We start from the raw sequence: 25299 nt of genomic DNA, 5'->3' as shown, positions 1-25299 counted from the left end.
CTCCCCCTACTTTAAAAGTGTCCGGAAGGATTTTTTTTCACAAGCAATGGAAATAAGAAACACATTTCAATTGTAATATTTTAATACAAGTCTATAAATTTTTTTGCTAAGATTACTGGAAGTCGAAATTCCCGTGTTGGGAAAATATGTATATGGGTATCCAACAGGGATATGTTCTTGGAACTATCCTATTCGGGATGAGAATGCAAATAAAAAGACAAATTTCATCAGTTGAAAATGAACAGGGATGAACAAGAGGCCCCATTTGTATTTCGATTACCGTATTTTCCGGAGTATAAATCACGATTCCCCCCCCCCTGAAATTCGGGAGTGCGATCTATACACCAGTGCGACTTATACGTGGATGAAAACCAAAATATGACTATGTTTTTTCCATTATTACGTCGTGATTCACATGAGAAAATAGTTAGTTTTAATCGCCGTTTTAGTAAAGTTATACATCGAAAGTAGTAGTAGGTAACAATGACTTATCCCACTAAAAAGACTGTGTTTTACTTCTAGATATCATGTCTACTGTCAAACATTTTTTTAACTTTTTTTTTTATCATTCTGGAAGTATCATATTTTGAGATTTCTTTAGAAACGGAACATCCATAACATAACAAAGTAACACATGAGGTGAGACATAATATAAAATATTTATTACATATCTTGATAAACCAGGCAAAAACGTAGAAAAGGAATGTTCACCGATAATATGAGATTCACCAACCAAAACTTCATACATTTACAAACTTCCGTCTGTAACAACTAGACGTGAACAACGTTGTCTTCATAGTGAACAACTACACCAATGACCGATATATACAAAATAAGCATTAAGGCGTACAAAACACTTTCTCATTCATTTAGCTAAAAAAGGTGATTGTATAGTTAAGAATGTTTCAAGTTTCCTCCCTTGATGTGCAGATTTTGTACTAGCATTTTTAATATCGGATGAAGTGTCTCTGGTGAAAACTGAAAATATCAGGAACATATAAACGTTTCTGGACATATTAAAATGATCTCAACTTTATAATCAATATTTTCAATGTCATTCTTTCTAAAATTGAGCAAAAAATAATACAATTGTTCAGATCTCTTTCATGGACCAGAATATTTGTACAATCTGGGATAAAAATTGTGAGAACACAGTATTAACATCAAGCATGGTTACCAGGCAAACTTATTACATCTACAGGTTTTAATGAACGCTGCAACAACAGTATTGATAATTTGAATCTAAAGGCAAACTTTGAACTTCCATTACACTGAATATTGCAACCTTGAAAATAAAATATTAAATAATTAATTAATTTTGTCTCCTCAATGTTTGACATGAACAATAAACTTTAAGTAACAGTAAGTGAACATTATAATTAAGACTTCACTGGAACAGAACACACAGTACCATGGAATGGACAGTAACATCTTGGTGAACATTACTGTAACAAAGAATTAAATTCTTAAATCCCTTTCCTGTCAGAAACAAAACATGGAAATCATCATCATTTTTTATTGACCTATTATATAGAAAAATGAATCACATCTATCAATATTACATCTATTAAAAATTGAACCAGTTGGACCAGTCAGAGCTTGTTTAACCTAAAACAGCACGAAACATACAAGTTAGACATCAGAAGAGTTCACAACCAGAACCATGCCACAAACTGATAACAAAGTGTTTCTTTTTTGTGTGTGTAACAATGCTTTCAACAATACTATCAGTAAACTGAACTTGTGTACCAGGCATTCAATCTCATAGTACCCTGTGATAAAGAGTTCATCAAAAATGTCACAGTAATAAAACTAAAAAAAAAAAAAAAAAAAAAAAGTCACTGTAATATGATTAACGACAAATGTTTGCAGTGACAGTATTCTTTTTGTTAAGCCTCTGATCCTTCTGCAAACGATTTTCAAACAATCGTTGGCATAACCCATTTACTTGGATGTTCAACAACATTTTTTCATATTGACCAATATCATTTTTGTTTGACAAAGAAAATTACAAGATATTCAGCCTGTAATATATTTTTTAAATCTATAATCTAAAAGTAACATGGATGGACTATTTCTACAGAATGCAGAAATTTAATCATTGTGATTAATCAAGAGTTACTTCCCCTGAACGATCAGAAGGCCTATCATGAACAGTAATAATACTCTATATAGCTATATATGTATATAGATCTCTAGATCTGTGAAAATGCAAGCGATTAATTCTAATTATCAAGTATTGCACTTTCAAGTACTGGAAGTAGGATAAATACACACAAAAAAAATCATAATTTCTAGTAAAGACACATGGAACATTTTAATGCTATTATAAAATACTAATATAATCCTTTCTGAACTGTGTCCTAGGCTCGGTTATAACCTGAACAAGGACGTCAAGCCCCATCAATCAATCAATCAACTTTCTAAACTGTTTGAAGGGAATTGTGCATTCACAGCAACAAACAAATTATCGATTACCTTATTTTGACAACCTTAAAATTAAATATTTCATGCTATTTTTTTTCTGTTCTGCATTAATATAAGGATGGGAAATTGGTAGTTTTTTTGTTTGTTAAAAAAGTGAAAACATTTGTGAAGTTATTGTCATATAAAATCAAATAAATCTATGCTGGGAATAACATCTAAACCCTGAACCATAAAGAAAAGAATACACATAATCAGATATAAGTGTAAATAACATAATAAAAAAAAGTGATATTGGTCGTGTGCAGGTTAAACAACTAAGAGATATGTGCCCCTGAAATATTACATAAAACAAAGTCATTTAAGGATTTAAGGGATTTCTTGTTATCAAACATTACATCTTAAATAAAACAAAATACAGGAGACCAAACAGTTCATATAACACAATGTGGCAGCTGATATTAACTAGTGTCTCAAAATTTTGTCTGGAATAATGAATATTTCACATTAATGAGAACTTACAGGTATGTATAAATCATGGCCTTTCTCCACAGATAAAACTGACCTTTAATTTTCATAGAAGATTTTGGCTATGCGGTTAAGGTTTTGATTTTATCAGTTTCAAACATTAATAAATAATAAATGTACCTACTTAAATTTTCAAATAAAAGAGAAATAACATTAAAATGATATAATATTCATCAAATGTGCTCTATGCAGTTAATAACTCTAGTATTATATTCTGAGCACAACCGACCAAACACCACAACCTAACGACATATCTACAGGACTAGTCTGATTACAGTTAGCTACCCAGTATCTATCAACATCTAACCTGTTAACCCTAATGTCTACGCTGTATAACATAAAACTAAATAATATTTCTGACATTCGTCAGGGTTTCAGATGTTTTGGGTGTTACTGTAACATTTTAGTTATTGACAACTAATAACAATAGAACATAAGAAATAAACAAATATTTCATGGTGGATTTTTCTCACAGGATAATGAAGTCTATTTCATGCATTGACAAAAAAGTTAAGATATCACAAAAATGTCATTCCTTGCCCACTACTGGTAAATATACAAAACAAAAGAAAATCCTACTAAATGATTAGAGCTTGCGCTGATTATATATTGCACTAAGAATATGAATATCTAGTAAATGACTGATATCTAGAGACCAGCTTAGCTGCGGGGGCTACACACATGTTGAATACAGATATTTAACATAATCATATTTCTGAATAATTAAAAATAGTTGACTTATTTCTGTTTGATTGCAAGCTTTTAAAAAATCACATCAGTACCACTTTTTGAAAGAAATCTGACAAATACATTTACCAACACCATATACGATAAAACTTTATGGAACTAGTTATACAAACATATAACAATATTACAGACTTTTAATACAGATTTTCAGACACAAAGAAGATTTTAAAAACCTTCGTCACAACAACCAAACCAATTCATAACCAGAAAATGAAGAATATATTCATAACAGAAACTCATAACTGATTAAATATTCTTCTATATTAAACAGAAACCCTTAAAAATAAATTTGTGTAGTAGGTGCTGTACAAGAAGTTAATATATGCTGAATTCTGAACTGGATAACAGAGACTCAATTGAAATGAATTAAGAAAATTCCTTACATTATAGTTACACATCTAAGAGTTATGAATTCAGTAAAATAAATATTTTGTTGGTGAAAGTAAACTTACATAATCAGGCACTAATTGCAGATCTTCTCAACATTCCTTAGATCCCTTTCTCTCATGGCTGAACTTTCCCTACATCCCTTTCTCTCAAGACTGAACTTTTCCTATATCCCTTTCTCTCTAAGACTGAACTTTTCCTATATCCCTTTCTCTCTCAAGACTGAAAATTCTCTATGTCCCTCTCTCAAGACTGACCATTCCCTATATCATTCTCTCAAGACTGACCATTCCCTATATCCCTCTCTCAAGATTGACCTTTTCCTATATCTCTCTCAAGACTGACCATTCCCTATATCCCTCTCTTAAGACTGAACATTCCCTAAATCCCTTTTTATAGAATGAACTTTCTCTATATCCTTCTCTAAAGACTGAACATTTCCTGACATCTTCTGAGATCAAATAATTCCTGTCCTACCTGGACAAAATTAAAATTAATAAATAATCTGATCACAGAAAAACAACAAATGCATTGAACATAGAACTGTAACTTCATAATAGTTCAAAACCTAGTGTAGAGAGTACCTGGAGTCACAAGACAGGTTGTTGCTTGGATTTCACATTGTATACATAAAATGGCAATAATAATTTATAATCAAAATGTATACATATAAATAAAACATAAGTAGAGCTGAATGAAGGTCAAATCACAGCAGAAGCAAAATAAATGGCATGATATTGTTTGATAGACACAGAGGAAACTTCATCATTATCATTAAAGGATTACTACCTTTCCGAAACAATTTTTGAAATGGGAATGTAAAACAAGATTAATAATTTTTAGAGTTGCTTACTGTTAATACTATACTCATCATCATCTTTTGAACAGTTTAATTAAAATAAATCAAAAGTTAATCTTCATAACGCAGGTCGTCTTAAATTTCTCGCCATCTTCCTAATTATAATGCACTACTTGACTATCACTGCGCCAGACAGCAAAACAGCGAAATGAATCTTGCATTTATTTGGTGTTGTAAACTGATCTTAGACTATCAATAGACATTAACAAAGCTTTTAATTTTTGTTTAGGAAAGGTAGTAGGCCGATAAAGTCAATGGTAGTATTTTAAATGAATCCTAATTAAATATACTTGAAATGTGAGAACTTCTGATCATAACAAAAGCTCAAGTGTATTGTAAGTCCCCCCTAGAATATCAAGATTTATACAAGGGCACTTCCATTTTCCCCAAGTACAAATGCCAGAAAAGTAAATGTATAATATATACTTCTATTATTGATAAACAAGAGGGCCTTATCACTCACCTGGCTTGTAATGCCAAGTAATGTTCTGAATCTAAGTTCGTTGTTTCTTTTCCAGAGAAATTTAAATCTTTAGCTCTGATTTCCCTATTGGGCCCCACCCCTCCTGTCCTAAGGGGTCAGAGCAAAAATTTATACAAACTCTGTTCACATCGAGCCAGGTGAGCTAAAACTGATAGAAATGGCTTATTTTTATATTTTGACATCAGAAAACTTAATGTTGATTGTGTATTATATAAAGCAGCTAGACTGGCATAATCATCGGTTCAAAGGAGGAGATTTTATATGAAAATGACATGTATGGACTTACAGATGATTTTGAATCATGAATACCATTGGAAAACTTGGGCCTTCAAGAAATGAAAATTTTATAAAATAGGTAACATCCTTATAAATCATATCTAGTTTTTTAAATGAATGCACATTGTAATGGCAGGAAAAAGTAAAGGACAATGCATTAGGTGGCGAATGAGAAATAAAAAAAAAGTTAATTCAAATTTTTCATATCAAATATAAAACGATTACTGGTACCCATAATGGTTGATTTTTTTCAGGACCATATTTCTGGGAAATGTAGAGAAAAAACAGAGATATAATGGACATCTTATATCTGTGAATCATAGCCATTATTAAGATAGGTCAGATTAATGGTATACATACGGGTATACAAACCAATTTTTAATCATACATTCCATAATTCAAGCCTAACAGATCTACGTAGATAAATTTCTTAAATTTCACAACCCAAAAATAAACAATTTCTATCTGAAAATTCAAAACCTGCAAAGTAAAAATGCAAATAAATTTGTAAGCAAAAAATATTGATATAATTATCATCAAAGTTCTTAGGCCATATAGGCCTAATGTATATTGGACATGGACGAATAAAGTTTCAGAAACTAACAATAGCAATAATAAATCATGAACAATGTTTGTCAAAGCAACAATGAAAGACGAACAGTATATATACACCAATGTAGAAGTGAATGGAGTAATTACTGGTCAGAGGGACAAAATGTCCCTGAAAGTTCCTTCTTGTTTTGGTACAGATCTAGAGGTTGTCTCCCTTGTCTGTAGAGACACCACTCTGGGTGTACAGACCCATGTGTTGATTTGGTCCCTATCTATCTGGATTTCTGACATGTCCTTTCCTGTTATTACGTCAGTGGGATCTTCTCTCCGTTTGATGGTTCAAATGGATTTTCATCATCCTAAAATAACAACAAGAAAGGAAGTAAAGTTAACAATAAATCTTTTAATCAGCTTAAATGGAAAGTTAACACTTAATGCTATCAAAATTGGAGAGCTTGATAGAAAGTTCTTATTAAATAGAAAATGGCAAAAGACAAAGATTGCTTGTTTACAGATATTAGTAAAGGAAAATGTATTGAATTAAATGAACATGTATTATCAAATGATATAATTAGCCCTAGGACTGATCACTTTTGACAATTAAAAACTGATAAGTGTCATATGAAAACTATTGGAATGTGGATCTGGGATGTATGAACCTTGAATGAATGATGTATAGATGTTTAAAGCTGTATGTTGATTGATTGTAAATATTAATGTCCGTTACAGCCATTAGTAATTTAAGTGTATAGAAGCATTCAATAAAGCACTAAAGTTTTAAAGGAGCAGTCCCACCACATGCATGCAACGTGCAGAAAAGAAAATGTACTGGAACCAATCCAGAAGTTGTCTTCAATGTTTACTGATTATACAACACTATGGACTGTATCAAATCAAGAAGAGATTTAGTCACAGACTCTCACACATATGACATCAGGTATTAGACAAAGAGTAGCAAAATCAAGTCATTTCAGCCTATAACAATGCTTTATCAGTTTTGTTGAATCAGCCATCCTTAAAACAAAAAACTGAGAATTGACTTCCATTTCAAGATTCCACCTGTGTGTACTTGCGCTGCCTAGTGGTGCCCTGTTACATTGACTATCAATCACTACTACAAGTACAGTAAGATAGTGTGTGTAACTCTGTCACCATGACTACCAATCACTACCTGTACTGTCACCATGACTACCAATCACTACCTGTACAGAAAGATAGTGTGTGTAACTCTGTCACCATGACTACCAATCACTACCTGTACAGTAAGATAGTGTGTGTAACCCTGTCACCATGACTACCAATCACTACCTGTACAGTAAGATAGTGTGTGTAACCCTGTCACCATGACTACCAATCACTACCTGTACAGTAAGATAGTGTGTGTAACCCTGTCACCATGACTACCAATCACTACTACCTGTACAGTAAGATAGTGTGTGTAACCCTGTCACCATGACTACCAATCACTACCTTACTAGCCTGTACAGTAAGACTACGTGTGTGTGTAACCCTGTCACCATGACTACCAATCACTACTTCCTGTACAGTAAGATAGTGTGTGTAACCCTGACACCATGACTACCAATCACTACCACCTGTACAGTAGATAGTGTGTGTAACTCTGTCACCATGACTACCAATCACTACCCTGTACAGTAAGATAGTGTGTGTAACCCTGTCACCATGACTACCAATCACTACCTGTACAGTAAGATAGTGTGTGTAACCCTGTCACCATGACTACCAATCACTACTACCTGTACAGTAAGATAGTGTGTGTAACCCTGTCACCATGACTACCAATCACTACTTCCTGTACAGTAAGATAGTGTGTGTAACCCTGTCACCATGACTACCAATCACTACTACCTGTACAGTAAGATAGTGTGTGTAACCCTGTCACCATGACTACCAATCACTACTACCTGTACAGTAAGATAGTGTGTGTAACCCTGTCACATTGACTACCAATCACTACCTGTACAGTAAGATAGTGTGTGTAACCCTGTCACCATGACTACCAATCACTACCTGTACAGTAAGATAGTGTGTGTAACCCTGTCACCATGACTACCAATCACTACTACCTGTACAGTAAGATAGTGTGTGTAACCCTGTCACCATGACTACCAATCACTACTACCTGTACAGTAAGATAGTGTGTGTAACCCTGTCACCATGACTACCAATCACTACTACCTGTACAGTAAGATAGTGTGTGTAACCCTGTCACCATGACTACCAATCACTACTACCTGTACAGTAAGATAGTGTGTGTAACCCTGTCACCATGACTACCAATCACTACTACCTGTACAGTAAGATAGTGTGTGTTACCTTGTCACCATGACTACCAATCACTACCTGTACAGTAAGATAGTGTGTGTAACCCTGTCACCATGACTACCAATCACTACCTGTACAGTAAGATAGTGTGTGTAACCCTGTCACCATGACTACCAATCACTACCACCTGTACAGTAAGATAGTGTGTGTAACCCTGTCACCATGACTACCAATCACTACTACCTGTACAGTAAGATAGTGTGTGTAACCCTGTCACCATGACTACCAATCACTACCTGTACAGTAAGATAGTGTGTGTAACCCTGTCACCATGACTACCAATCACTACTACCTGTACAGTAAGATAGTGTGTGTAACCCTGTCACCATGACTACCAATCACTACCTGTACAGTAAGATAGTGTGTGTAACCCTGTCACCATGACTACCAATCACTACTACCTGTACAGTAAGATAGTGTGTGTAACCCTGTCACATTGACTACCAATCACTACCTGTACAGTAAGATAGTGTGTGTAACCCTGTCACCATGACTACCTATCACTACTACCTGTACAGTAAGATAGTGTGTGTAACCCTGTCACCATGACTAACCAATCATACCTGTACAGTAAGATAGTGTGTGTGTAACCCTGTCACCATGACTACCAATCACTACCTGTACAGTAAGATAGTGTGTGTAACCCTGTCACCATGACTACCAATCACTACCTGTACAGTAAGATAGTGTGTGTAACCCTGTCACCATGACTACTACACATACTACTCTGTACAGAAAGATAGTGTGTGTAACCCTGTCACCATGAACCATACTCAAATACTACCTGTTCAGCATTTACTTACAGAAAAGAAATCTGCATTCGACTGTTAATGGGACAAACACAAACACAATATGTTCATTTATTCACACAATGTTACAAAATTGATATACTTTAAATTAGTATTAAACAAATCCGCACCCACACAAGTCAAGAACCATTGTTACACACAATGTAATGTTAATACCACGATCAGAACCACATGATAATGTGCCTATATGTACCTCAATAATATTAGTGTTTGTTAAGATTCCTGAAAATTCATCAATACTGGCTGGCAAGACATGAAGAAGTTTTATATATATGAGAGAATACACTACTGATCAGATATTGGACAGCTTAAATCAACTGTTTCACTTACAATTTGTATGCTTCTAATTCATAATTCAATTTTATGAATTTATATGAAACCAGCAGTTTGCATCAATGATGTTTTTGTACCCTGACCCACATTTGTATTAGTCCATGAGCACATACTTGAATTAGTCCATGAGGTTGTATATGTTAGAAGGAAGTGTGGTGTGTGTGTTATGTGTGTGGTGTAGAAGGAAGTGTGGTGTGGTGTTATGTTAAAGGAAGTGTGGTGTGGTGTGTGGTGTTATGTTGTTAGAAGGAAGTGTGGTTAGAAGGAAGTGTTGTGTGGTGTTATGTTAGAAGGAAGTGTGGTGTGGTGTGGTGTTATGTTAGAAGGAAGTGTGGTGTGGTGTGGTGTTATGTTAGAAGGAAGTGTGGTGTGGTGTGGTGTTATGTTAGAAGTGTGGTGTGGTGTGGTGTTATGTTAGAAGGAAGTGTGGTGTGGTGTGGTGTTATGTTAGAAGGAAGTGTGGTGTGGTGTTATGTTAGAAGGAAGTGTGGTGTGGGTGGTGTTAGAAGGAGTGTGGTGTTATGTAGAAGGAAGTGTGGTGTGGTGTTATGTTAGAAGGAAGTGTGGTGTGGTGTAATGTTAGAAGGAAGTGTGGTGTGGTGTTATGTTAGAAGGAAGTGTGGTGTGGTGTGGTGTTATGTTAGAAGGAAGTGTGGTGTGGTGTTATGTTAGAAGGAAGTGTGGTGTGGTGTTATGTTAGAAGGGAGTGTGGTTGTGGTTGTGGTGTTATGTTAGAAGGAAGTGTGGTGTGGTGTTATGTTAGATGTTAGAAGGAAGTGTGGTGTGGTGTTATGTTAGAAGGAAGTGTGGTGTGGTGTTATGTTACAAGGAAGTTTGGTGTGGTAAGTGTGATGTTTGACCTTGGATACTGCCTTTGTCCGAGATGATTTACGACAAGGTATTGTGTAAGCTGAGTGTTCATGTGTGATGATGCAGGGCGTGCCTTCGTTTATTTGTTTGACTTGTCCACCTTGTGAGCTTCTTTTGGTTTTAGGTTTCTACAAAAGCAACTGGTATAAAATAATTTCATTGAATTATTAAGTTATCTGTGTATTTTGCCACATGAAAAATGTCTTTGAACTACCAAAATGAAGTATCAGCTTAAAACTGTGGTATGGGTGTCTTCAATGCCTAACTGTAGTGCAAATGATTTTGTTCACATTTTGTACTGTGTTCATAACATCCTCAAAGCCTTATGCCCTATGCTGCGGTCCTGTAAGCCTACCTTTCCTCTCTTGCCACGCAGTTTCTTGAAGAACCTGGCTCCTCGACTTTCCTTGAATGTCACCGAATCGTACTGGTCTTCTTCACCATCCTCTAAGGCACACGAGTCCACACCAGGCAGCTCACCATCGTAATTACGGTCTGAGTTCTCAGCCAGCTTCATGTACTTCACTTCCAGGCTAGAGACATCAAACATTAGGTTTGTACTACCAGACGACACATCAAACATTAGGTTTGTACTACCAGACGACACATCAAACATTAGGTTTGTACTACCAGACGACACATCAAACATTAGGTTTGTACTACCAGACGACACATCAAACATTTGGTTTGTACTACCAGACGACACATCAAACATTAGGTTTGTACTACCAGACGACACATCAAACATTAGGTTTGTACTACCAGACGACACATCAAACATTAGGTTTGTACTACCAGACGACACATCAAACATTAGGTTTGTACTACCAGACGACACATCAAACATTAGGTTTGTACTACCAGACGACACATCAAACATTTGGTTTGTACTACCAGACGACACATCAAACATTTGTAGGTTTGTACTACCAGACGACACATCAAACATTAGGTTTGTACTACCAGACGACACATCAAACATTAGGTTTGTACTACCAGACGACACATCAAACATTAGGTTTGTACTACCAGACGACACATCAAACATTAGGTTTGTACTACCAGACGACACATCAAACATTAGGTTTTGTACTACCAGACGACACATCAACATTAGGTTTGTACTATTCAAAACATTAGGTTTGTACTACCAGACGACACATCAAACATTTGGTTTGTACTACCAGACGACACATCAAACATTAGGTTTGTACTACCAGACGACACATCGAACATTCAGGTTTGTACTACCAGACGACACATCGAACATTAGGTTTGTACTACCAGACGACACATCAAACATTAGGTTTGTACTACCAGACGACACATCAAACATTAGGTTTGTACTACCAGACGACACATCAAACATTAGGTTTGTACTACCATATGACAATATTACTTCCTAACTTATGAAGAAGAAGACAAACCTGATAGGTTTTCGAACCACAAAAATCATTAATGTGTCCAGATATTAATTCCAACCTGATAAACCTTTTATTAATCTTATAATTATAAAAGGAAAAAGCTTACATCAATACTCAATATTTTAGATTAAATTAGTAAAATCATCTCAGTGATCAAACATTCCTCTTACTAATTTTGAGTAAATCTAAAACTGTAAGAGAACCATTGGTATGATGGATGATACTTACCTTCTGTTTTTATGCCAGCAGTACAGTACGACAAGCACCAATAGCAAACTGATAGCAGCAGCTAACGGTATGGCAATTTGGAGCTGTCAACAGTCAAATATGCATCTTATAGTTGTTAAATATTAAACTTAAAGCAGAAAAAATCCCAAACGTTAACAAATAGGACTTCGTAAACTTTGCATCAATGAAATGTAAAATACAAAGCTTAAACTATTTTAATATAAAACATGAATTTGTCTGTGGAAAAGGGTTACTTACCGCAAATGGAAGGGCAGACAATTTAACTGTACAAGCCTGCTTTTCTGGCTTGATGGGGGATTTCAACACACAGTTCCTGGAAAAATATATACTTATCATTAATAGTAGTTTTGCTTTTAAAGTTAGTTTATATTATCTTGCAATTATGTTTACTCTTTAAGCAGAATGGAAACTTAATGTCATATTATATATATCTCTCCTAGGGGACATAACTCTGTCACTGGAACAATAAATCATATTCTCTCATACCTACGGGTGTAACACTAGCTGGTCCAGGGCAATACACTCACATGGCCTGAGGCTGAATTGCATTGCTACCCATGCAATAAAGCCTCGTGACGTCATGGCGTCACCAAAATCTCTATTTCCTCGGTAAAATTTTAACACTTTTTTTCATAAATATGACTAGTTTTACTATAAAAGATGCAAACAATGGAATTTGTGTTGAAAATATCACGTAATTTTCATGTATGGAAAATTGACTTCCAGTCGTGGATTTCTTCGAATTTATTTCAGAATGGCGGGATATTATAGTTGTAAAATTGCAATAAAACATCGAGGTATGAAAGAAAAGTATGAAAGAAAAATATTCTTTCATAAGTGGATATGAAGGATAGGGATATTCTACCCTCGGGATCACAAAATGTTGCAAAATCTCGGCAAGCCTTGGGTTTTACTACATTTTGTGACCCTCGGGTAGAATATCCCTATCCTGAGGGTTTTGCAACATTTTGTGATCCCGAGGGTAGAATATCCCTATCCTTCATATTCACATATGAAAAACTCTTATAGTATATATCTCTCCTAGGGGACATAACTCTGTCACAGGACCAATACATACAATCTGAAAGTAGAGTGAAAATATGTAGGGGAAGTAAAGTCTGAACTTATGAAGGTTAAACTAAGTTTGAACTTAGGAAATTGGAGTGAAGTTTGAACTTTGGAAGGAGGAATAAAGTTTGAATTTACGAAAGTGGAGTGAAGTTTGAACTTAGGAAGGTGGAGTATAGTTTGAACTTAGGAAGGTGGAGTATAGTTTGAACTTGAAGGGGAGTGAAGTGTATCAATTGCTCCCCATCTTGACATTCTCCTATAATTTTCTCTGAGTCTTCTTTTCGACACACAGCACATGCAGACTCTGTTTTCCATAGGAAGTGGAAGTTACATCCGTCACATGTGCCATCAGCACACTTGGGTGGAACCTCTAACGAGCCAGCTCCAGACTCGGATGGGTCACAGCGAAGGGAGATAATCGTTTGTCGACCAGATTCACATGCAGCAGTGGCTCTATTAAAAATAATATCAGCAAAATTAGCGAAAATTTTAATAAAAAAATCAGAGTTTTAGTCCCAAAAATACCAGAACCTGTTTAAATAATGTTCTGCATCTTTGTTCACGTGTTCTGACTGATGCAAAGAGTAATTTAAACAAGAGTCAATTTTTACTGGATGCGACTACTTTGTCAAAAGGGAACCTCAATGCAATGGTTGACAACGACGTCTGAAAATACTTAGTCTTGCCTTCCACAATTATCATCGAAAGTGAGAGAAAAAAAATTAAATATCATTATATACTTACTTTTCAGATCTGAAGTAAAAGTGAATGTCATTCTCTGATCCTGTAATAAAAGAATTGAAAGAACTTGATATTTCAAATAAAAGTTGTGATCAACAAAAAATTTGATTGGGGATCAATAACAATTCAGAAATTATCAGTTTAACTACATCAAGACTATGGACTGAAAATAATAATAATTGCTCATCAGTTCTGAATGATGACATTGTGTACTTGATCTTACCTGCTCTCAGTGACATGTACAGCACTGTAAACCAATTTTCTTTTGCAGCTGTATATACTTAAATTTCACGAATATCATTTCACATTCTTTTTACAAAAATCTGGTTTAAAACTGATTGTGAATGCCTTTCAATATTAATAGTGGATGTATTAATTCACAGAAATAAACTTTTCGTAATTAAACATGATAATGAAGTGTACACAGGTTGATAGAATCTTTTGACGGACAGTTAATTATCTGAGTGCACACAGGTAGATAGAAATACTTGATGTACATAGTTACTTACCTGTGTATCCTTCTTGGGTGTACATAGCATCCAGGGACACATTACTCACAATTTTGTACAGAGTGTTTCCAATACTACAATAAGAAACCAAGATAACCCTCAGTTTAACTACATACTACATTACATGTGCACAAAACAACTACTTAGAATCTGACATCATAAGCCCAATCTAGCTTCGCTGTAGAACAAAACATCACCAATAGATATAATTTATTTAACAATGTGTACAGTGTAACAAACACACAGCTCAAAATAGTGTCTTCTCTCTTGCCCTGTTGATACAGTACCTGACAGGCTGGGTGGAGACCACGGTGCCGCTGTCACGGTCTGGTACCATTGTCGTTCTACAAATCATTGCCGAGGTTTCATGGATTTTCAACTTCTACAAAATGGAAATAAAAATGCCTTTTTAAAATGAAATATAGTTTTAAACAGGTTACAACAAATCTCTCCTGACTATGAATGATCTCAAGATTTGACTTTTCTGGTCTTTCAATTTCTTGCTTATTTCTGAACATTAGATATAAACATAATATGTCTGTGAACAACAGACAACTAAGTATCTCCAAGAACAATATTGTATTAAATTCATTTTTTCCTAAATTCTGTTTTTCTTTTATTGTTACTGTATTCAAGCCAATAAGCGCCCAGGGATTTTAAAAAATTGAAAAAATGAAAAGGTGCTTAATAAGACGAAATTATTGCAAACTTATACAGTTTTGATAGTTTTGGTCTTTTGCCCAAGCAATTGAAATGTGGCTTCAAACAATGGGAGGGGCGCTTAAAGGGACATTGGCACTTGATAGGTCAAATTCTGTAATATATTATCAAATGTTGACTTACCTTACTGTCGGAGGAGCTGACGTTGTTGCGACAGACGGCCATTGTGTCCTTTGTGCCACACAGACTGATGTTAAAGCCGTGGTAATATTGTGTCCCTGTACCAGTGAACAATGGACTACCCTGGATAAGCTTGGGCCTGCAAAGATCACCATATTTTCCTAAAACTAACTAAGACTTCAAAACAAAATTTCTACAGCAAAACAGGCAAAACAGTTTCTATGCTAGAACCAGTTTGTTGGTGTGTGTATCTAATCTGTATAACATGTTTTTGTAGTTTTTATTAAACCATGAATATAAAAAACAAGTTTTGGTTTATAAAATCTTGTCACAATTGCTTCATTAGCTGATTACAATTATTTTAACAAACAATATTATTTTATATCTATCTCCATAGCACATTTATTTCTTTATACAGTATTTAGAACTAAATATTTCAAAACAAAAATAGTTTTCATCAAAACTTGACTGTGATAAAGTCTGTGTTTGTCATTTGGAGTATGAACTTGGAAATAAGCTGAATATGACATTTAAAGTCATGCATGCCAAAGTAGAAGGAACGGAATATACCGTATTGCCTTCATACATAAAATCTGAGTTTGTGAAGTTAAAGTCTTACCCTTTGAGTGAAGAAAAGTCGTACTGGCGTCCATCTTGCCCCTGGTATGTACAGTCAGTCTCACAACGTTTACCGTGGACTGCACGGAGCCCCTCTCCACACGTCAGACAGGACTCTAAACCCCAGGAATGTCCGTTAGGGATGACAGTGTTAGGGGGGCATGGCTTACACGATGTGTCGTTACCGTCTATGTAGTGTCCATCTGGGCAAGGCACACAACTGTAACACATTGGGACAAGTAAAATATCAGAATACACCATTATAGTTTAAGGACTACATCAAGCAGGAATATAAATTAGCATTATGATTTAGGAATTAAAAAACATCATTGCCATCATGAAGTAAAAGGTATAGGACCATGGGCATTAACAATTAACAGTCATCTAACTAATGGCTGCACAATACAACAGGGTCAGTAGTGGAAACAAATCTTTGGATCAATACAAAAGATTTAGAATTAATGTGAAGGTCTTTCATTTGAACGAACTTAGAAGCCCTTCATCTCAGCATACTTCAGGCTCAATATCATGTCACTAAGTCTTTCAGTTTTGACAGGAAGATTTTAGCTCATTTGGCTAGGCGTCAGATGACCTAAAAGTTTCTTAAAACTTTGTATGTGATTTGTTCTCTTTGGAAAAGCTGTAAAGGCACACACAGTTAAAACATGAGTATAGTTGCTGCTCAGTGAAACACTTTATCTGTCTGTTGGTATAACTATACTACAATGCTACCTGTATAATTTAGGTAACTTACCCAGTTTGTCCGTTTTGAGCGACCCCCTTTGGACATGTCTGACAGCCCGAGGCTCCACCCTGTAGAGTGTTGGTGACTTTGATACTGTAGATCTTGGCAACATCGGTAACAAACTTCTCTCGCCTCTCTGATGTATCTTGGATTGTCCAGTCAGAGTGCTCAAAAGCCCAGGTGAAAGTGATAGGCTCAGCGGAGTGGATTGCATATCTGAACAATACATAGATAAAGTGTGAGAAAGGTCAGAAAAGCATTTATCAAAAACAAGAGGCCCAGCGCGCCTGTATCGCTCACCTGGTTTGTAATGCCAAGTAATGTTCTGAATACAGGTTCATTGTTTCTTTTCTGAAGGAATTTGAATATTTACCTCTAATTCCCCTATTGTGGCCCTCCCCTCCTGCACCCAGGGGTTAGAGCCAAATCTTATACAAGTTCTGTTCCTCTTCCCTGAAGGATGTTTGTGGCCAAATTTGATCACAATCCATACAGAACTCTAGGACAAGTAGCAATTTATAGAATTAACCTCTGTTTCCCCTATTGGGCCCCGCCCCTCCTGCCCCTGGGGGAGGGGGGTTCAGGGCCAAAATTTATAAAATTCTGTTACCCTTTCCCCGAGGTTGTTGGTGGCCAAATCTGGTTACAATCCATGCAGAGCTCTAGGACAAGTAGCGATTTATAGAATTTAGCTAAAATTCCCTTATTTGGCCCGCCCCTCCTGCCCCAAGGGGGTCAGAGCCAAAACTCATACAAGTTCTGTTCCCCTTCTCCCAAGGATGCTTGTGGCCAAATTTGGTTACACTCCATGCAGAACTCTATGACTTGTAGCGATTTATAGGAAATGTTGACAGACGGATGGACCACAGACCACGGACGCCATGCCATGACATAAGTTCACCGGCCAGGTGAGCTAAAAACTATGAAATCAAATTAATATCTTATATTTTTTTCAAATAGAAAGATCTTTGACTAGATTTTTTCCAGAAGTCTCTGTCTCACCTGTAGTTTGTTTTCTTCTGCTGTCCCTCCCAGGTATTGATAATAGTGCTGTGGCCTGTGTCATCCTGTCAGAGAACATCAACTTTAAGTCAGTTTTCATGTACATATATACTTACATAATTATGTCATCATTATCCAATTTTGACAGATTCTTTCATCATTATCCAATTTTGACAGATTCTTTAAGAAAAGAACGAGTATCAAAAGCAAATTCACAAGTTTTATGCTAGCTTTATAACAAGTTGTAATTGTGTACATCACTTTAGTCAAGCTGTTTCAATAGTGACTTGCATAATCTAGCAGAAGTTCTCAAGCATGAACAGTTATCTATCAAATTATCTATGTCAATGAAAACTGAAATTAAATAGTAACATTCATATTTCACACAGCTTTAAACAGCTTTTCAGCTGATGAACAACAAATTATAACATCTAATTGCATTCTGCGCTATTTTAAGGGTTTTTTAACTATTAAAAAAGAGATCCCAGAGGGATCTTGGCGCCCACCAAAGAATGATCTATGTCTGACAATGGAAAGATGGATCTTTTCTCTACTTTTTAAACTTTTTTTTTAAACATATACTACACATAAAATTTGAGACAGATCGCTTCAGTACTTTCTGAGAAATAGCAGTAACAAACTTCAACTATCAAAATCCAAGATGGTTCCTTGGCAGTCATCTTGTTGATGATCAGTCCCAAATCGCAATATGCACATCTAGGGCCCTAGGGGAACCTAAATGTGAAATTTGAGAATGATCCATTCAATACTTTCTGAGAAATAGCAATAACAAACTTTAAAAATCAAAATCCAAGATAGCTGCCTGGCGGCCATCTTGTTGACCGGTTGGTCCCAAAAGGCAATATGCACAACTAGGTCCCTAGGGGAACCTACACATATGAAATTTGAGACAGATCCCTTCAGTACTTTCTGAGAAATAGCGATAACAAACTTTAAATATATTCAAAGGACAAAACAAGTCCATCCAAAATACTCCAAACTGGCTGCCTGGCGGCCATCTTGTTGAACGATCTGTCCATACATACTATACAAATGCAATATGCAAAACCGAAGTCCCCAGAATTCTTGGAACCTTCATAAAGAATTTTGAGACAGATCCTTCAGTACTTTCATGAGAAATAGCGATAAGTGAGCACAAGAATTGACGAGTTAACCGGACGGATTATCTATGACAGACTGCGACGGACGGAACGACCGGACGGACGACCAGACCACGGACAAAAGCGATTTTGAATAGCCCAGCCATCTGATGATGGTGGGCTAAAAACTTGAAACATATTCTTAGGTCATATTCCCATTGTCCTGTGCTATTAGATCACCATACTAACTTTAAGATTATGTGGCACTTTGTCAGACAGTGACACAGTATTACATGACAAAAACACATACCGACAAGAAGATGAATTCACATTTCCCTGTACAGTTGGTCTCAAACACAAACTCGATTGCAGCGACTTCTCCTCCATCATTGGTGCCATAGTTACGAAAGCCTCCAACCTTGAGCAGTAGAATAAGGTAGGCGTCATCGCCGCGTCCATAGTGAGTGTGAACATGGCCACCTGCTACCATCCACTGGGACTCCGACTCACACTCAGACTCTGAAAGATATTAATCAAAGTACTGAAGTACTGAGATACATAAAATCTTAGTTTGCTCACTTCCCTAGGTATGACTTTATGCATGGCTCGAATTTTACATTTTTTGTCACTTGCTAAAAATAGCAATTGCCCTAAATTTGTACTTGCTAAAATATATTTTACTTGTAATTAAATATTTGTATTCAAATTACTATTTTGTTATATATAAAATCATTTATTTTTGCATGATGATGTGAGGTGTATAGATATATCAACAACATTATAATAAGAACTGTGTCCCATTATTTTCCATTAAAACAATTTTTCAAAATCATTTTGTCATTTTTACAGTTGTCTATAATAAAAACCACTTGCTGAAATATGCAAGTGCATATTTTTTTCACTTGCTCTTCTGGTGTATCTACTTGCAAAAAGCAAGTAAAATAGCCTGAAATTCGAGCCCTGTTATGGTCAATTCAGAAATGACAACTTGACCTAAACGCCTTATGAGACCACCACCAAATTATAACTTATTAGGTATAGGTTACAGAATAATAATTAGAATTATGTAATAATGGTTGGATACTATATCAGTAGAGGAGATCAACTAAACACTAATCAGATGCTCTACCAATTAAGCTACCTGGGCTCAGTTGTTCAAAAGGTGATTAGGCTAATTACAGTTTAACGACAATTATCAAATCAAGATAACATAATTTCTAGTACAGAGGATTCCGCTTATTTGAATAAGTCATTTACCAGAAGAAAATATGCAAATAACTGGAGTATTCGAATAGGCGGAGATGACATTTTGCACCTTCGTATGACCTCACACATATGTATGTGAACAGACAAATAGATATCGTTTCGTTTACTTGATAAATACGTAAATTATTTACACTGAAAACGAACAACAAGTAAATATTTTCAAAGTTGTAAATCGATTTTAATTGTTTAATAACAAAAAATATTCCAATATTAGATTCTTGTTTACGTTAGACTTAGATCGACACGTGAATATTTGAGAAACAGCTAAACGATCGATATCAAATGCAATAACTAAACAGGATTGAATTTGTGTCTACAATTCTGAACCTAAATAATAAACAAATTTACGTACATTTGCCTGGCAAAATGAACTTACGATCGTGATTAAACTTCAAAGTGCCGATCAACTAGTAGTGTTGTTTTTTCACATGTGTATGAATTCGAAAATGACTGCAGGTGATGAAGCCATGCCTTCACTGGACCTAAATGTGTTTTGAGAATTCTCTCTGTATTGTTGATCTATACGGCGAATAGCTTGATAACATTTCAGAAATTAATGCATATTCAAGTAGCAATGAAACAACGTAGCAAGTATCTTTTGTATCCTACATACTGTACGAAACTTGCGGTAGTCATTGCACGCTGACTTTGCATGCTTTTATGTCTCGTTCAACGAGAGGCTTGTTATGCACATGTCTGTCGTAGTCAACAAGACTCTGGTTGAACGAGACTACTCATGAATGGCGATTGTTATAAAGAAGCATGGTTTCTCCAACCGATCGCGAACTAAGGTACGTTACGTTAATAAATAAACATATATGAAAGTGCAAATGCTTTAATTAGATGTTTGAGTTTAGTGATTATACTAAAGTTATGATCAACCGCTGCTGATGTAAATCGTAACAGCGTCGAATACCTTTGCAGATTCATGCATAAAATAACAAGCCATACGATAACGTTAATCTGTCACTATGATGGTTTCTAGTAAAAGAGAAGTATCTTGAAACATATACCGGCGAATTTCGCTAAAAATATATTTAAAAAAATTGAAAAATATTCAATTTTATTTTTTAGAATTTCCCAAATATTTTATTCAAATAACCGGAGGTCATGTAAAAGTCTATGCAAATACACGGAGCTGAAAAACAAAGATAAAGAAGGAAAAAATCGGGACCGCAGAATTTTATGCAAATAACCGAAATATTCAAATAACCGTTATTCGATTATGTGGAGTTCTCTGTATATGAAAATAAGATGAACATATCCTACCAGTGAATGTGATGCACTCAGACGACATGTTGACGGGCATTTCGTTCCACCATTTGTATTCAATGCCGTAGGTAGGGGAGGTCGATGCTGGACACAACTGACACAATCCTGAGCCATCTGAGAACTTATTGTCGGGACACACCTGACAGACACCCTGTACATACTCGTGGCCTGGGTTACATGGAGGACAGTCCCTTGGGGGTCCCTCAGGGGGGAGACTTACGGCTCCGTCAACGTTTTGTCGGCAGATTTGAGGTAGGATCCATTTGTATTCGGTGTAAGTCTGTAGGAGAAGTTAGATGTTAATTACCTTTAGGCTGGTAACTTTATTGGAGGACAGTCATACTTTATTTGTACATACATTCAATATTCAGTCAGTCAAACCTAACTTATTCTCTTAGCACCTTAATTTTGCGTTCTGAAGCCTAACTAGCTAACACATGGATTTAATTTCATGATCTGGACATATAGGTTCTACTTTACCTGTGTTTTAAATATTTTTACGACAATCACATTTTTTTACGTAATATTTTATGTGAAAATATAATTGGTTTTAAGCATTATAGTGTATTCTGCTTTGCTAGTGTAATGAATTGTTTAAACTAGTGAAATATCAATAATATAACAAAACTGTTTTAACTGTTATGTGTTATACTGTTTCTAACAGAGATATCCTCTAACCTTCTTTTCAGCATTACACGGTGCCTGAGTCTCATAGTAGTCTCTTTCAGAACAGACTGGCCTATCCACGCATTTTGTTGCTCCCTTTCCTGAATAACAATATAATGCCATTGCAAGTACAAAGCAAAATTATTTTGAGACGGCAATTTGCCAGTAGACATTTTAATATCTGTATAGAAATCTATTAAATGGTACTTTTCTCAACTGATTTATTTATTTATCTATTTATTATCGTAAGTGGACATACATTTGTCAAAAATTATTTTTTTATTATTTATACAAAATATATATATATTTAACTGGGTTTTTTATGCCCTGCAGTAATAATCTATCAGACTAGAAAGAATTCAAATTTACTTAATATATAGTAATTCTTTTATTAAATTTTTGGATCAATTAAGATTAACAGTTAACCCACTATCTTCCAATAACTTACGCGAATATTGAGTTTCTGGATCACATGGTTGACATGCTGGTGACCCACGGTCTGAAAAAGAGTTAATGTCGCATGGAGAACAGAACTGAGCGCCTTCTTTAGGGCTGTGAGTCCCGGCCCGACACTTGGTACACTCTGATGTATAGGCAACACCTGTACAAACACAAACAACACACTGTAAACATATGTATAATTAATTTAGCGACAATCATATATTTTAATTCTTTTCACGCTAGATAGATATATTAAGCTAAAATATGATTGAGCTCAATATGTATTTTCTGTATGCATTAGTTATATCACAAATGCACGAGTTCACCACTGCACTAAATCATAATCAAAATTAACATATTTCTCTGATGGGGCAACCCTGGTAATATGCTTAACTAGGGGCCAAGTGGAGTCTGTGTTATAGAATTTGAGACGGATTTCTTCAGTACTTTTTTTGAGAAATAATAACAAGAAATTATTTACAGATGGACGGAGAAATAATAACAAGAATTATTTACAGATGGACGGAAGAACAGACGGACGACAGACCACTGATAAAAGGTTATTTGATTAGCTAGCAAAACTAAAAAATTGATTATCAGATTAATGGTATATCAAACTTTTATTTATTTATTTTTTTAATTTGTAATTCCTGTTAATTTAGACAACCTTCAATCCCAGTCTAATCCGTCTCAATTAAAAATTTTCCTAACCGCCAAATTTTGTTCTTATGAGTCAATATTTAACGTTACGACAATCCAATGTACAAAATGATACAATAATATTGAATTGACACTAACCTGTCACTTCAATCTTGCGGATCATGACTGGTTTATATTTTGCATTGGAATCTCCAAGGTTTAGTCCCATTGTCCTCCAGATAATCACATTCAGTCCAGTTTTTAACTTCAGCTACAATAAAACCAAATTACATAGTGATGTGCGTAATCATGTTATAAAAGTGTTCATTATACCGTTGAAACCTTTTAATAATTTGCTAAAATCTTGCTTGGAAACAATAACAAGGACCCAATGGGCCTGAATCCCCACCTCCTACCTGGTAGTCATGGTGCATAAATTAAAAAAAGACATATAGGGGAATCAATAAAAGTTTCTATGCCCCAAGAAAATTAAACTTTAAACAAACTTGGGTATCATTCATTGAAACATGCTACTGGCCCAGTATCAAGCCCTGATTTCTCAACGCAAAAAATAACCATTTTAGTCAAAACTTTAGACCATTTGACCTCTGTAGTCTTGAATGAAGATAAAGGTCTTTCCTTTAAACATAGGACCAAATGTTAACCAAATCACAAGCCCCAATTATGTTTTCATGGTAATAGTTACAGACAACATGCAGAAGGCAAAGTGACCAGTCATCCGCTACCTACATTCACTGTCTTGAATTCTCCGTCCTTTGTGGGTCCCGGCCATTTGTTGGCTTCCTGATCATCAACAGACTGGCACTGATCATTTTGTACCTGTCAACCAGAAATGTACAAGGTCTCACTGAGTACACAATAGACTTACTTACACTATTCTCCATTATGTTGATAAAATGGTTAAAAATTCTAGTTAACATACAATCATTTCAGTGTTATCTTAATATTGGCATCCCCTCGTCACAAACCAAGTAAAAGTGGTCATTCTGTGTTATGAATTCGATCATCTGTATCAAACAGTTTTCTTGCATCAGCATTTTATCAGTCAAGACCCTCCAGAAGAGTAAAGAAATCAATGTGAACATGTTGATTTGGTGACTATCCTGATAAAAGGTCAGTTACACAGATATCAGCCAGAGCTGTACAGTTTTTATTTGTTTAATGTCCTATTAACAGCCAGGGTCATGTATAAAGACATGCCAGGTTTGTTGATGGAGAAAATCAAGAGTACCCGGAGAAAAACCACCGACCAGGAAACCAGTACAGTCAAACCTGCAATAGCGGACACCTCTATATAGCGGACACCTGTCCATAACGGACAGTGCAAGGAATCCCCAGCAAAAATCACTATATAAATGTCATGTATATAGTAGACACCTCCTCATTGCGGACAGCAGACACTAAATTTTGTCCGTAAGTCGGTAAAATTTCCATATAACGGACACAAATAAATTTTCCGAACGTCGGTACTTTCACTCGAAAAAAACATAAGCTTTCAGTAGAAGTTAGACTACGTAAATATACAGTAGAAGACACAAAAAGACATCGTTTTTGAATGAAAATCACTGTATGACTTGAATATGTATAGCGGACACTTTCTATGAATAAAGCGGACACTTAGATTTAACCTGAAGACAGTAAATATTCTATAATACAAACAGCGAATATCTTTTATTGAACCTGTGCATCGGTAAAACAACAAAGGAAGCCATATTGTCAATGTTCTTCTGCGTTAGTCAATTAGAGTTATTTCCCTTACGTCATATTTCGTAACACTCTGGGGTTTGCATTATATCTGTGTTGGAATACACCTTCGGGACTTGTTGGGTGTGAACCATTGTTTGTATAGCGACTTTTTGATGTCAGCCAGTTCACGACTACATGTCTTTACATTTGTTTTGTCTGAAATAACAGAGATTCAAGACAGCGTGGACACTTTACTCGGCTCATTAACAATGTGTTTAGAACAATTACATGTACGGACCAATGCATAATAGTGGCGAAAAGATGGAATCTTCTAAGATATTGTCAACCCCAAATGTAAATTTTTGAACGAGCCCAAACATCGATTTTCTCATTT

At 35.5% G+C, this 25299-nt stretch overlaps 1 protein-coding gene across 1 annotated transcript in view; it reads right to left on the bottom strand.

Moving 5' to 3' along the window:
* Window positions 1-640: 640 nt before the first annotated feature.
* LOC138336865 (endosome/lysosome-associated apoptosis and autophagy regulator family member 2-like) overlaps window positions 641-25299 on the bottom strand; it is a 28839-nt gene continuing 4180 nt past the window's right edge. The window contains exons 5-23 of the mRNA XM_069286468.1: window positions 23949-24038; window positions 23358-23469; window positions 22567-22719; window positions 22131-22219; window positions 21450-21732; window positions 19225-19433; window positions 17815-17879; window positions 16822-17028; window positions 16069-16287; window positions 15453-15588; window positions 14897-14991; window positions 14610-14683; window positions 14104-14143; window positions 13543-13812; window positions 12526-12601; window positions 12268-12350; window positions 10971-11148; window positions 9407-9427; window positions 641-6616 (exon numbers count right to left, since the gene is read on the bottom strand). Of these exons, the coding sequence (XP_069142569.1) occupies window positions 6563-6616; window positions 9407-9427; window positions 10971-11148; window positions 12268-12350; window positions 12526-12601; window positions 13543-13812; window positions 14104-14143; window positions 14610-14683; window positions 14897-14991; window positions 15453-15588; window positions 16069-16287; window positions 16822-17028; window positions 17815-17879; window positions 19225-19433; window positions 21450-21732; window positions 22131-22219; window positions 22567-22719; window positions 23358-23469; window positions 23949-24038 (2454 nt within the window). The 3' untranslated portion in view covers window positions 641-6562. The remainder of the gene's footprint in view (window positions 6617-9406; window positions 9428-10970; window positions 11149-12267; window positions 12351-12525; window positions 12602-13542; window positions 13813-14103; window positions 14144-14609; window positions 14684-14896; window positions 14992-15452; window positions 15589-16068; window positions 16288-16821; window positions 17029-17814; window positions 17880-19224; window positions 19434-21449; window positions 21733-22130; window positions 22220-22566; window positions 22720-23357; window positions 23470-23948; window positions 24039-25299) is intronic.

The sequence above is a fragment of the Argopecten irradians genome, chromosome 12, assembly GCF_041381155.1.
Source record: "Argopecten irradians isolate NY chromosome 12, Ai_NY, whole genome shotgun sequence".
In the NCBI taxonomy this organism is placed as follows: domain Eukaryota; kingdom Metazoa; phylum Mollusca; class Bivalvia; order Pectinida; family Pectinidae; genus Argopecten; species Argopecten irradians.
Note: the sequence above shows the minus strand (reverse complement) of the source record. Positions and strands in the feature narration are given on the sequence as shown.